A 14,700-nucleotide genomic window follows, 5' to 3' on the forward strand; every position below is an offset into this window, starting at 1 on the left:
GAAAACAGATTTGAAGTTTTTCAAAAATTTAGACATAGATTTACCATATGCCCACTCCTAGATATATAAAGAAAATTGTAAAAATACGTCCAGACAAAAATGAGTACATGAATCTCATCACAGTACATTATTAATCATAGTCAAAAAATGAACACAACTCAAATATCCATCAACTAATGAATGGATAAACAAAATGTAGTATACTCACGCAATGGGATTCAGGCATATAAAATAATGAAGTGCTGACACAAGATACAACATGGATGAATCAGGACAACATGCTAAATCAATGAAGCCAAACACAAAAGGTCACATGTGATTCTGTTTTGTCTGATATTTGGCATATGCTAGTCCATAGAGACAGAGAATAGACTAGTGGTTGCCAGGGGCTGGGGAAAGGGGGAAATGGGGAGTAACTGCTAGAAAGTATGGAGTTTCTTTCTGAAATGATAAAAATGTTCTAGAGTTAGAGAGTGGTGATAGCTGTACAACTTTATGAATACATTAAAAGCACTTATAGCGCCTATAGTCCCAGCTACTCAGGAGGCTGTTGCAGGAGAATCGCTTGAACCTGGGAGGCAGAGGTTGCAGTGAGCCAAGATCGCACCACTGCACTCCAGCCTGGGTGACAGAGTGAGACTCCAAATCTGGAAAAAAAAATGGACTTAGTGTACACTTAGAGTGGATACTGGGCTAAAAGTGAAATAACAGGCCACAAACTAGGCAAATCTTCTATACACGTATCTGACAAGGGACTTCAGGAAATCCTAAAAATTTCAATGATGAAATAGGAGACTATAGACAAAAGACTTGAACAATGCACATAAGGGACCCAAATAACCCATAAACAAATGAAAATAAGCTCAGCCTCCTTCCAAACCACAGAGAAGACTATCTCATATCCAACTGAAAAAATGATATCAAGTAAAGGCAAGAATGTACACAAACCAGTACTCACATAAGCTGCCAGTGGGAATGTAAAATGGTGTTACTTCTTAGCAAATTTGGTATCATCTATTAAATAGTTCACTGTGCATAATCTTGGGCCAAGCACTGCCATTCCTGGGCACATGCCCTATAAAATTTCTACAAGTGAACCAAAAACCAGCACAATTGTATGGATTATAAAAGAAATCAAAAATAGAATGGACAAACAAATTTCACTCTCTACAATCATAGAATCAGACAGTGCAGCAAGGAAAATGAATGAATGTAAGAAAACCACAACAGTAGCAAAACCCAGCAAGTCAGAATATATAAGGCATGATTCCTTTTATGTAAAGTTTCAAAATATGGAAAACTCAAAAATATCTTCTGTAGGGAGAAAAACATACATTCTTAGAATATATTAGGCAAAGACTTTTACTTGCTTCTTTTTCAGTTTATGGATCTGCTGTTTTACTTTTGAAATTTCTCGATCTACACGATCCATACTCTCTATTAATTCTTCCTTTGAAAGTTTTGAAGGTGAAGCATTTTGATCATCTCCACATGGTTGCCCTGAAATTGGAGAGGATGGAGCTTCATGTTTGCCTCCGAATGCTGGATCCTTTAGAGAATAAAACCAAGAAAAACAATTTATTTATCACTAATAGAGTCCAGATTGCCTTAAATGAAAAAGTCAGTTTTAAACCACAGCAGAGCCATGTGTATTATGTGTCTAATGAAACCTTTAGTAGTAACTTTCATATTTACATATATGCAAATTCTCACCTCACTTTTAAGTTTAGATATACCATGTACTATTTTGAAGAGCCTAAAAGCTATACAAAGTCAGGTGAGTTAGTGTTGATCAGCCTCTAGTGTAACAATACTGAAATTATAGAGAATTTATAGGTAAATAATGCAATCATGACAAAGGAAGATACCAACTTCTCAGCCATCTCCTTGCAATGGCTCTTCAAATGGTCTGAACAACTGGCTGGGAAATAGTATTATTCTAGGTAAAACCCGTGTGTCCACCCAACTTAACAACTATAACATGGCCAAGTGTTCCTATCAAAAGTTTTCAGGCTTTCCAAACCAAAACTGAGGTATAAAAGTCAGAGAAGTGACCTAGGAACTTCAGCTGCTACTGTCTCTGGACCTACTTTCATAAAGCCCACACTACAGCGTATGTAATATTTCCTTAGCCAAAAACATCCCATTGCACCTCCAAATCAACAGAGCTGTAGCAGAATGAAAGCCCCTTGACCCAAAATCCACTACCCTCCAACACACATCCACACACACCCTATTAATTTCCAGTCTGCTGTACAGATATAAGCGATACTATAAAACAGATAAATTTTATTGTACTAATTTTACTTAGACTATGAGAAACCTACAATGAGGGTAGTTCACAGGATTACAGAATCCTAAAATGTATTAAATAATGATTAAGGAACTGTGAAAAGTCAATAGTTCTGAGCCAAGAATGCATACAGGAGATAACTGGACAGTTGCTTCAAAACACCTTAGTACAGATATTTCAGCTAATATACACTGAGGAAAAGCCTCATATTCTGTAATAGTATGCACTGAATCTAAGAGGCCTTCTGGGAAAATAAGATTATGGCTACACCCTAAAACCTGTACAATTCTGTAAGGAAAGCACCAATAAAAGCAATAATAATTCTAATAGACTTAAGAGAGTTAAAGCTCCAATATCCTTTGCATCTGGCATGCAGTCAATCTTTGGCAGCTTTAAGCCCTACAGTTTATAATTCCTCTCTTAAGATGTAAATCCGTGAGGTCATTGGCTTCCAAAATAAACCAGTATGTTTCATCTAAATAAAATATCAGTGGCCGGGCTTGGTGGCTCATGCCTGTAATCCCAGCACTTTGGGATGCCAAGGCAGGCAGATCACAAGGTCAGGATTTAAAGATCAGCCTGACCAACATAGTGAAACCCCGTCTCTACTAAAAAATACAAAAATTAGCTGGGCGTGGTGGCGGGCACCTGTAGTCCCAGCTACTCGGGAGGCTGAGCAAGGAGAATGGCTTGAACCCAAGAGGGAGAGGTTGCAGTGAGCAGAGATGGCACCACTGCACTCCAACCTGGGTGACAGAGGAAGACTCCGTCTCAAAAAAAAAAAAAACAAAGAAAACCACACATGCAAAAACACAATCTTCTGCTTATCAAAACAGTAATAACAAATTAAAAAGGCAAATGATTAAATAGGAAAACCATTTGCAAAACATGTACTCTAACAACTCAATATAAAATAAACCAACAGAAAAATGGGCAACATATATGAAAAAACAATTTACAAAACAGGAAAAATAACCAATAGACAAATAAAAAAATGTTAAATTTTACTATGAAATAATAAGTATAAGTTAAAAACAATCGTTCATCAAATTAACAATCTTTTTGTTAAACAATAAACGTGGTGTCAGCAAGGATACAGAAGGAGTGGGTACCTTTATTTATTTTTATTTTTATTTTTTATTTTTTGAGACAAGGTCTCGCTCTTGTCCCCCAGGCTGGAGTGCAATGGCACAATCTCAGCTTACCGAAACCTCCGCCTCCCAGGTTCAAGTGATTCTCTTGCCTCAGCCTCCTGAATAGCTGGGATTACAGGCACCCGCCACCACGCCCAGCTAATTTTTGTATTTTTGGTAGAGATGGGGTTTCACCATGATGGCCAGGCTGGTCTCGAACTCCTGACCTCTGGTGATCTGCCTGCCTCGGCCTCCCAAAGTGCTGGGATTACAGGCGTGAACCACTGCGACCGGCCAAGAAGTGAGTATCTATATACACTGTTTTCAGGAGTTAAGAACTGGCCCTACTCTTTTGCAGGACAATCTGGAAATACCCACTGAACCTTAAAAATCAACCTGGTCTGTAATTAATTACACTAAAAGAAATCTACCTTAGGAAAATAAGTAAGAATGCATACAAAAAAAACAACCTAAATAATGTATGGGCCAACTGCAGTGGCTCACGCCTATAATCCCAGCACTTTGGGAGGCCAAGGTGGGCAGATCACCTGAGGTCAGGAGTTCAAGACCAGCCTGGCCAACATGGTGAAACCTCATCTCCACTAAAAATACAAAAATTAGCTGAAATTGGTGGCATGCGCCTGTAGTCCCAGGTACTCAGGAGCCTGAGGCAGGAGAATTGCTGGGAGGTATAGGTTGCAGTGAGCCAAGATCGCGCCACTGCACTCCAGCCTGGGCAACAAAGTGAGACTCCGTCTCAAAAAAAAAAAAAAAAAAATGCATGTCACAACATCGTACTTCTGAACAAACAGGTAACCTAAATGTATGACGATTGATTAAATAAATAACTTTATTTAATCAGTGAACTTTATTTATTCATATGTGGAATACTAAGTAGCCACTAGCAATACAGTTGTAAACTTGTTGGCACAAAAAGAAGCTAAGCACGTATTTAAGCAAAAGTAAAGTTAAACAGAATGTACAAATGAGCACATTAAAATATTCATACGGGCTGACTCTGGACACACTGCCTATGGGTTAGCCCTGTTCCACAAGGAGCAGCAGCAAAAAAAAAAAAAAAACCCATAAAATAAAATAAAATTAAATTAAAATTAAAATAATACACAAATAGTGAAGAATCAACATGAAAATATTAATAACTTTTAAGTGGTAAAACTGTGGGTAATTTTTTCTTTCAAACTTATTTAACTCTTCTATAAATGATATACCTAGGCTTAACATTTAAAAAAAAGTCTAACAAATGTTAGTTCTTTTTAAATCCTTACTTCTGGAGGTGGGCAGTTGGGAGAGAATGGGGAGAGGGAGACGGAAAGAGAAGTATTGGTTAGCAGTAGTAGTAATGGTTTACACTTTAGAGGAAAAAAGCAGGACTAGAGTCAGGGGTCCTGGGTTAATTCCAACTCAGGAGGTACTACTTAGGTCACTTAATTTTTCTGAATATCCAGTTTCTCAACTATAACATGGAAATGGGTCACACTACAACACAACATGTCTCATTTTAATGAATCAGTTTTTAAGACACTTTTCTGCTAAAAAACAAAATTCTATAAATTACATTTGTGGTAATGTATTCAGCCATGGAAGATGACCTCTATTCACTATATTTTTACATTTCTTTTTTTTAATGCAGCAGAACATTTCTTATAAACCCCACAGACTACTGTATGATAAAGATATTTCACATGATAAGGTGGGTCACAAAACACCTAGAAACTTAGCTAATTTCTAGCTTACGGCAAAGAATTTTCCACATCCAACTTACTATTTTGAAAAATTTCAAATTCACTTAAAAGTTTAAGGAACAGTATAATGGACACTCATTTATCCTTCATCTAGATTCACCAGGAGTTAACATTTTAACATATTTGCTTTCTGTGTGTGTCTGTGTATGTGTATAAAACTTCATTTTGGCTGAACCATTTGAAAATAAATTGTAGATACATTTATTATCTTTTAAATTACTCTTCATTGCATGAAAACTCAAAATGTGTGGGTACTTATTTATCTGACATCAGGGAAGAAAGGGCAATTAGGCATAAAGTTTAATAAACATTATAGAAAAAAGATTCGATGGCAGTAAAAACATCTTAAACTTCAGTATGCTTTAAAAAAAAGAAAAGTTGAAACAAAAAGACACTGGGAAAAATATTAGAATATGTTAGGCAGGCAGATCACTTGTGGCCAGGAATTCGAGACCAGCCTGGCCAACATAGCGAAAACTTGTCCCTACTAAAATTACAAAAAATTAGCTGGGGCCGGGCACAGTGGCTCATGCCTATAATCCCAGCACTTTGGGAGGCTGAAGCAGATGGATCACCTGAGGTCAGAAGTTCCAGACCAGCCTGACCAACATGGAGAAAGCCCGTCTCTACTAAAAATACAAAATTAACTGGGCATGGTGGCGCATGCCTGTAATCCCAGCTACTTGGGAGGCTGAGGCAGGAGAAACACTTGAACCTGGGAGGCGGAGGTTGTGGTGAGCCAAGATTGCATCATTGCACTCCAGCCTGGGCAACAAGAGTGAAACTCCGTCTCAAAAAAAAAAAAAAAAAAAAATAGCTGGGCATGGTAGTGCGTGCCTGCAGCCCCAGCTTCTCAGGGGGCTAAGGCATGAGAATTGCTTGAACCCGGGAGGTGGAGGTTGCAGTGGGCCGAGATCGTACCACTGCTCTCCAGCATGAATGACAGAGCAATAATGCCTCAAAAAAAACAAGTAGCCGCAGGAGGGAAAATGTGTTTTATATATTAATGAACAAAAATTAAGAATGACCACAGGCTTCCAGTCAGAAACCATACAAGCCAGAATACAATGATATGACATCTCTTAAAATACTGAAACTGTCAACTTAGAATTCTACATCTAGTGAAAATTGTCTTCAGAAATAAAAACTTTTTCAGGCAAATAAAAGCTGAGAGAATTAACTGCCAAAAGACCTAAACTGAGAGAAATGAAGTGCTTCAGGCAAAAACACAATAATATCAGAAGAAAACTTGAATACACAAAAAGAATGAAGGATGTCAGAAATGATATATACACAGGCAATTAGAGAAGGAAAAAAACAATAAAGAGTAGAAATCAGTGAAATAGAAAAATAGTGAAAATGATTGAAACCAAAGCTAGTTCTTAAAAAATCTTTTAAACTGATAAACCCCTAGGTGGACTGATTAAAAAATAATAAAAAAAATTATCAACATGAGGAACAACATCGCAACATATCTCAAAGGCACTGAAATGATGAGGAAATATTGTGATGAATTATGTCAATAAATCTGATACCTTAAACAACAAAATATACCCAAACTAACTCAAGAAAAAATTGAGTATCTGAATTATAACTATTAAAGAAATTGAGTTCATATTTAAATTCTTCCCACAAAAAAAATTCTGGACCCAACAGTTTCACTGATAAATTCTATCAAATATCTAAGGATGAAAAAGTATCAATCCCGGCCACACGTGGTGGGCTCACACCTGAAATCCCAGCACTTTGGGAGGCTGAGGCAGGTAGATCACCTAAGGCCAGGAATTCGAGACCAGCCTGGCCAACATGGCAAAACCGTACTAAAAATACAAAAAATTAGCCAGGCATGGTGGCGGGTTCCTGTAATCCCAGCTACTTGGGAGGCTGAAGCAGGAGAATTGCTTGAACCAGGAAGAGGAGGTTGCAGTGAGCCGAGATCATGCAATTGCCCACTCTAGTCTGGGTGACAGAGCGAGACTCAAAGAAAGAAAGAGGAGAAAGAGGAGAGAGAGAGAGAGAAAGAGAGAGAGAGAAAGAAAGAGAGAGAGAAAGAAAGGAAGGAAGAAAGAAAAAGAAAAAAGAAAGAAAGAGAAGAAAGAGAGAAAGAAGGAAAGAAAGAGAAAGAAAGAAAGAAAAAGAAAGAGAGAAAGAAAGGGAGAAAGAAAGAAAGAAAGAAAGAAAGAAAGAAAGAAAGAAAGAAAGAAGAAAGAAAAAAGAAAAAAGAAAGAAAAGGCCAGGCGCAGTGGCTTATGCCTATAATCCCAACACTTTGGGAGGCTGAGGCGGGCGGATAACTTGAGTTCAGAAGTTGGAGACCAGCCTGGCCAACACGGTGAAACCCCATCTCTACTGAAAATACAAATTAGCCAGGTGTGGTGGCATGCACCTGTAGTCCCAACTACTCAGGAGGCTGAGGCAGTAGAATTGCTTGAACCTCTCTTTCTCTCTCTCTCTCTCGCCTCTTCCTCCTCTTTCTTTCTTTGACTCTTGCTCTGTCACCCAGGCTACAGTGGGCAATTGCGTGATCTCGGCTCACTGCAACCTCCTCTTCCTGGTTCAAGCAATTCTCCTTCAGTGAGCCGAGATCGCACCACTGCACTCCAGCCTGGATGACAGAGCAAGACTCCATCTCAAAGAAAAGTACCAATCCTACACAAACCCCTTAAGAAAACACAGGAGTAAAGACCACTCTCCAAGCTAACATCATTTTTAACGTAGAAAGGCTGAAACTCAATGCTTACCACACCACATGTAAAATTTTAATTCAAAATAGATAATTTACCTAAAGGAAAGACCTATAATTATAAAACTTAGAGAAGAAAACCTAAGTGAAAATTGGTCTGGTGCGATGACTCACACCTGTAATCCTAGCACTGTGGGAGGCCAAGGCGCATGGACCACGAGGTCAGGAGATTGAGACCATCCTGGCTAACAGGGTGAAACCTCATCTCTACTAAAGATACAAAAGAAAATACCTGGGAACGGTGGTGGGCGCCTGTAGTCCCAGCTACTCGGGAGGCTGAGGCGGGAGAATAGTGTGAACCCGGGAGGTGGAGCTTGCAGTGAGCTAAGATTGCACCACTACACTCCAGCCTGGCAGACAGAGTAAGACTTCGTCTCAAAAAAACAACAACAACAAAAACAAAACAAAAGAAAAATAGAAAAAAAGAAAACGTAAGTGAAAATCTTAGTGACCTTGAATTTGGCAAAAATGTCTTAGGTTTGACACAAAAAGCACAAAAAATAAACAATAAAAATAATACATCAGGGCTGGGTGCAGTGGCTCACACCTGTAATCCCAGCAATTTGGAAGGCAGAGGAGGGCGGATCACCTGAGGTCAGGAGTTCGAGACCAGCCTGGCCAACATGGTGAAACTCCATCTCTACTAAAAATACAAAAATTACCTGGGTGTGGTGGCACATGCCTGTAATTCCAGCTACTCAGGAGGCTGAGGCAGAAGAATTGCTTGAACCTGGGAGGCAGAGGTTGCAGTGAGTTGAGATGGCACCACAGCACTCCAGCCTGGGCGACAGAGCAAGACTCTGTCTCAAAAAAAAAAGTACATGGGACTTGATAAAAATAAAAAATGTATGCTCTGCAAAGGATACTGTTAAGAAAATGAGGCAATACTTCTTTTAATAATCTAGATACAACAAATATATAGATATATGTTTTCTAAGTAATTTTACCTATAATAATCAAAAACTGGAATAGGTGACTAGATAAACAAATTGTGGTATACCCATACTCAACAATAAAAAGGAATGAACTGAGACATGCCAGACATGGATAGATCACAGAAGTATTACGGGAAGCAAAAGAGGTCATAGACAAAAGAGTTCCCATGAAGCTCAGAACATATACAACGTTTTATGATAGAAAGCAGATCAGTGGTTTCCTAGGAGCTGAGGTTAGTAGGAAGTGGGGGAGGAGGACTGACATGGGTGGGTGCCAAGGAGGATGGGGTCCAAGGAACGTGCTGGAGTGTTAGAAATGTTGTTCATCTTCATTTTGGTGATGGTTCTATGAGTTTATGAATTTGTCAAAATTTGTTACAATGTACACATATAATGAGTGCATTCTAATATAGATATATGTGTATATATATAAACTCAACTGCAAAGTTAATTTTGTTTTTTTTAAGACGGGGTTTCACTCTTGTTGCCCAGGCTGGAGTGCACCAGCACGATTTTGGCTCACTGCAACCTCTGCTTCCCGGGTTCAAGTGATTATCCATCCTCAGCCTCCCAAGTAGCTGGGATTACAGGTGCCTGCCACGATGCCTGGCTAATTTTTTCATATTTTTAGTAGAGATGGGCTTTCACCATGTTGGTCAGTCTGGTCTCAAACTCCTGACCTCAAGTGATCCACCCCCCTCAGCCTCCCAAAGTGCTGGGATTACTGGCGTGAGCCACTGCGCCCGGCCTGATTTTATGAAAAAACCAGCAGCAACAATAATCCGGAAAATTGGTAATCAGATGAATAACACTGGGGTAGGGGAACGACACAAGCAAAATTCAACATCCAATCATGACAGAAACTCTCAAACTAGGAACAGAAAGCAACCTCTTCAACCAAAAAAGGCATCAACAAAAACGTGCAACTAACATTACACGTAATGGTGAAAGACTAAATGCCTCCCTACACGGGAACAACGTGGGAATGTCCATTCTAACTCTGCAATCATGACTGCACTTCACAGGAGTCCTCAGGAGGACCCCGTAGTACATTCTGATGACAAATCTGCTTTCTTAGTCTCTGAGATGACCGTTTTTTCCCGTCCTTTCCTATTTTTCTTTAAACCTCTTACACCCATGACCTTGGTCTACTCTGAGATGATATTTCACCTCATACTTTATTTTTCACAAGGTAAATCAATCTCTTACAAACTCTTCCTATGATAAAGTCTTCCTTCCTGTCTACCATCCCTTCCTTCCTACCTACTATACACATCTTCCTACCATCAGTCTCTCAAGAAGACAGGGGTCTCTATCCTGGCCATCACTTGAGACATGCCAAGTTATCTGGCCAGCTTAAAACTCAACCACAACTTGGGAGTATAAATATAGGTCTTACCCTAGAAATTCTAGAGAATTGATAAGTTTTCTATTTATCATCAACTCCTGTCATCAAAAGCAAAGACAAGTTCAACTCTTCAAATCGGCATAAAGCCACAGTAAGAAGACAGAAATAATTAATTCCTAACCTTTGGTTCCTCATCTTTGTAAATAGCTCTTGCCACTTAAAAAAAAGGGTAAATTTGGTGGTTTCTACCAACATGTGTATTAAATAGGAAAAGTAAAGAAAAACACAAAAAACATGTGCAATTTTCATAGTATTTGTTCCTTACCTGCTGGTGGTGGGTGCTGGGAAACGTATACTTTACAGAGTGAGGAGGATAACGACTTTGTTCTGTGCTGAATGCTCCTTGGATGGGAGGATAACCTGAACTTGACATTATCAGTAAAGAAGTCCTCACCAGACTGTGAGATCAATGCCAGTAAACAATCACGTTTCTAGGAAACCATCTAAACAGGATGGGAAAAAAATAGAATTAGTAAGAACTAAAACACCAAGTGTACTTCTAATAAATTATAACTACAGCTACATAAATAAAACCACAATTACCAGTAAAAGCTTCCTCTCAAGTATTTACTTAATAAAAGTTACCAAGGTTTGAAAACCTTAATGCATCATTTCTTTTTATATTTAAAATAGGTTAATATGTGAAAAATAATATAATTAGCTATATAAAGTATAAACAGTATATAAAAACAGCATAATATCTGGCACATAGTAACTGCTCAGTAAATACCTTTCTATAAATGTCTGAGGAATATAAAGACAAAAACACATGGTTTTAAATTTGAGAGTTGATAAGTCAATTGTGAAAAGAATTCAAGAGTAGTTTTAAGGTAAGCATCTATGCAGAGGAAGTATTGTCTTTATTAAATAATTCTGAAGCAAGGATGATAAAATACTAAGTTTTGTAATCACAGATGGTAGGTAGATGGACATTTGTTATGTTACTCTTTGCATGATTCTATGGAACTGAAATAGCAAATAAAGAAAAAGAAGGCCAGGAGCGGTGGCTCCTCCTGTAATCCCAGCACTCTTGGAGGCTGAGGCCGGCGGATCACTTGAGGTCAGGAGTTGAAGACCAGCCTGGCCAACATGGTGAAACTTCTTTTCTACTAAAAATACAAAAATTAGTCAGGAATGGTGACATGCACCTATAATCCCAGCTACTTCGGAGGCTGAGGCAGGAGAATCACTTGAGCCTGGGAGGCGGAGGTTGCAGCGAGCTGAGATCATGCCATTGCACACCAGCTGGGGCAACAGAGTGAGACTCCATCTCAAAAAAAAAAAAAAAAAAAGACAGAAAGAAAGAAAGAAAAACAAAGCCATCTTCATTATAAAGTATATTCCTACTTGTCCACAATTCTAGACTAATTTGATTTGTCTGTCTTTTCCTGTGCCAATGCCACACTTTTCAAATTACTCTAGTATTATGAGGTTTCATATCCAGCAGGGCAAGTTTCACCTCACTGTGCTTTGTTGTTGCTGCTACTTTCACCACCTTTCCAGCTATTCTAGCACATTTCCCCTTACACACAAGCATCAGAGTCAGCTTGTCAGGTCCCAGAGAAATTCTGGATGAGAACACATAAATATTGAATTCACAGACTGACTAATGGGAGAACAGGTACCCTTATACTCCTGAGTATTCCCATCCTAAAACATGATTATCTATGTTTATGTTTCAGGATAACACAAATATTTATGTTATACATAATTAATATGGGAGTATTTTACATACATATGGTAGAGAATATTACATATGTATGAAAGTGTGCCATAATATATAATTTCTATCTTAATTATATATAAAACTCTCATGACAAAAATTTTATATACACATATACACATGTGCACGTGTGTACATACACTCTTACTTTAAGACCAGAGTTCTATTATTACCTAATTGGGTGGTTTTAAAAAAATAGAATTTAAATATAAGATGAAAATTATATAATTGTATACATAAAAATATAACATATATAATTTTATATATATAAAATCTCCACCCATTTAATACTTTATTAGTAAAGTTTCAATTTTGTTTCCATCCTTTCAAGGTATTTGGGAAGAGGGCAAATTCCAAAAATAATTCAGTATGACAAATTGATCAGTTTCCCAGTTTTTATCGATATATTCTTTATCCAGTTAGGTTTAGAAAATAAAATTTTCTAGGGAATTGTCATTCAATCTAACTTTAAAACAAAACTTACAGGCTGGCCACAGTGGCTCACACCTGTAATCCCAGCACTTTGGGAAGTCAAGATCGGAGGATCTCCTAAGGCCAGGTGTTCAAGACCAGTCTGGGCAATGAAGCCAGACCTATCTCTACAAGAAAATTAAAATAATAATAATAATAATTAGTTAGGCGGCCATGTGTGGTGGCTCACACCTGTAATCCCAGCACTTTGGGAGGCCGAGGCAGGCAGATCATGAGGTCAGGAGATCGAGACCATCCTGGCTAACATGGTAAAACCCCATCTCTATTAAAAATACAAAAAAGTAGCCATGCATGGTGGTGGGCACCTGTAGTCCCAGCTACTCAGGAGACTGAGGCAGGAGAATGGCATAAACCCGGGAGGTGGAGCTTGCAGTGAGCCGAGATCGGGCCACTGCACTCCAGCCTGGGTGACAGAGCAAGACTCTGTCTCAAAAAAAGAAAAAAAAAAGAAAAAAAGAATTAGTCAGGCATGGCGGTATACACCCATGGTCCCAGCTACCTGGGAGACTGAGGCAGGAGGATCACTTGAGCCCAGGAAGTCAAGACTGCAGTGAGCCGTGATTGTGCCACTGCACTCCAGCCTGGGTGACACAATGAAACTCTGACTCAAAAAATAAAAGAAAAAACTTATAGAAAGGACTTTAAGGCCAGGCGTCATGGCTCACGCACTTTAGGAGGCCAACGCGGGCAGATCATGAGGTCAGGAGTTCAAGGCCAGCCTGGCCAACATGGTGAAACCCAGTCTCTACTAAAGATACAAAAAATTAGCCAGGCATGGTGGCACACGCCTGTAAACCCAGCTACTTGGGAGGCTGAGGCAGGAGAATCACTTGAAGGTGGGAGGTGGAGGTTGCAGTGAGCTGAGATGGTGCCACTGCACTCCAGCCTGGGTGAGGGGTCCAGACTCTATCTCAAAAAAAAAAAAAAAAAAAGGAACTTTAAAAATTGCATGTGGTACCATGTGATATATAAATATTTTAAATAAATATATCATCCTTTCTCGTGATGTCACGTTTCCTGCTGTTGTGAAAGCTGACCAGGAGAAAAGTCAGAAGACTGACCAGCTGTCCCTCAGTCTGTTTTCTCCCTGCTCCCTTCCAAGGCCCGAGGCATGGAGGTCAGCAAATCTTAAGGATTGGAAGGTTGAGATTACCCAACACTGATTTGACAGGTGAGAAATGTGAAGAGCAGAGAAAGTCAATAATTCCTCCAATATCACAAAATTGTCTGTGGCAAAATGGGAAAAACTAATGTTTTCTGCAATGCTTTGCGGCTTTCTCAGCAAGCAGTGAACTAGGAGGAGCTGAGATGTTCCGTGAGACCACACATTAAAAGCACCTGAGGAGCTTCCTCCTCATCTATACATCTGCAACTGCTCCAGGTGGAAGGGGAAAAGCCAACGTGTGGCATTGTGGGGAGGGCTGATCTTTTCGGAAATAAACATTATATGCTGGACTTAAGAGTTTTTAAAAGTACCACAGAATACAAAGTGAAAAATCTCCTCGCCCTTCTCCTCCAGCTGCTACCCAGTTACCCTCCCAGAAGGCAACCAAAGTTACTAGTTTCTAGAGTGTCCTTTAGAAATATCCTACACATACATACACTCACACTTTTTCCCCTATGTAAATGGTGGCATACTAGAAACACACTGTTCTGTATCTTGCTTTTATTACTTAATACATCTTGGTTGGCCTGGCGCGGTGGCTCACACCTGTAATCCCAGCACTTTGGGAGGCTGAAGCAGGTGGATCACAAGGTCAGGAGATCAAGATCATCCTGGCTAACACGGTGAAACCCCGTCTCTACTAAAAATACAAAAAAGTTAGCCGGGCATGGTGGCGGGAGCCTGTAGTCCCAGCTACTCAGGAGGCTGAGGTGGGGAGAATGGCATGAACCCAGGAGGCAGAGCTTACAGTGAGCTGAGATCACATCACCAACCTCCAGCCTGGGTGACAGAGCGAGACTCCGTTCCAAAAAAAAAAAAAAAAAAAAAACATACAACTTGGCAATTATTCTCATGCATCTATGGTTCTTTCTGTTGCTAAAGAGTATTTCACTATATGGGCCAGGCGTGGTGGCTTACGCCTGTAATCCCAGCGCTTTGGGTGGCTGAGGCGGGTGGATCACCTGAGGTCGAGAGTTCGAGACCAGCCTGGCCGACATGCTGAAACCCCGTCTCTACTGAAAATACAAAAATTATCCAGGCATGG

At 39.5% G+C, this 14,700-nt stretch overlaps 1 protein-coding gene across 2 annotated transcripts; it reads right to left on the bottom strand.

The window, feature by feature from the left end:
- Positions 1-1,293: 1,293 nt before the first annotated feature.
- On the bottom strand, positions 1,294-10,716 carry LOC134760546 (putative nuclear receptor corepressor 1-like protein NCOR1P1). 2 transcript variants are annotated; one of them, XM_063718542.1, is made up of 2 exons: positions 10,541-10,716; positions 1,294-1,549 (listed from the first exon to the last, which is right to left on the bottom strand). In XM_063718542.1, exons 1-2 carry the CDS (start codon positions 10,646-10,648, stop codon positions 1,349-1,351), a joined length of 309 nt encoding a protein of 102 aa, XP_063574612.1. In that variant the 5' UTR covers positions 10,649-10,716; the 3' UTR covers positions 1,294-1,348. The 2 variants fall into 2 exon arrangements, 1 of the variants encoding a protein (XP_063574612.1); XR_010138211.1 differs by lacking the exon at positions 10,541-10,716 and adding an exon at positions 8,165-8,744 and having other exon boundaries at positions 1,432-1,549.
- Between the last annotated feature and the right edge of the window lie 3,984 nt (positions 10,717-14,700).

Source organism: Pongo abelii, chromosome 19, assembly GCF_028885655.2.
Source record: "Pongo abelii isolate AG06213 chromosome 19, NHGRI_mPonAbe1-v2.0_pri, whole genome shotgun sequence".
NCBI lineage: Eukaryota > Metazoa > Chordata > Mammalia > Primates > Hominidae > Pongo > Pongo abelii.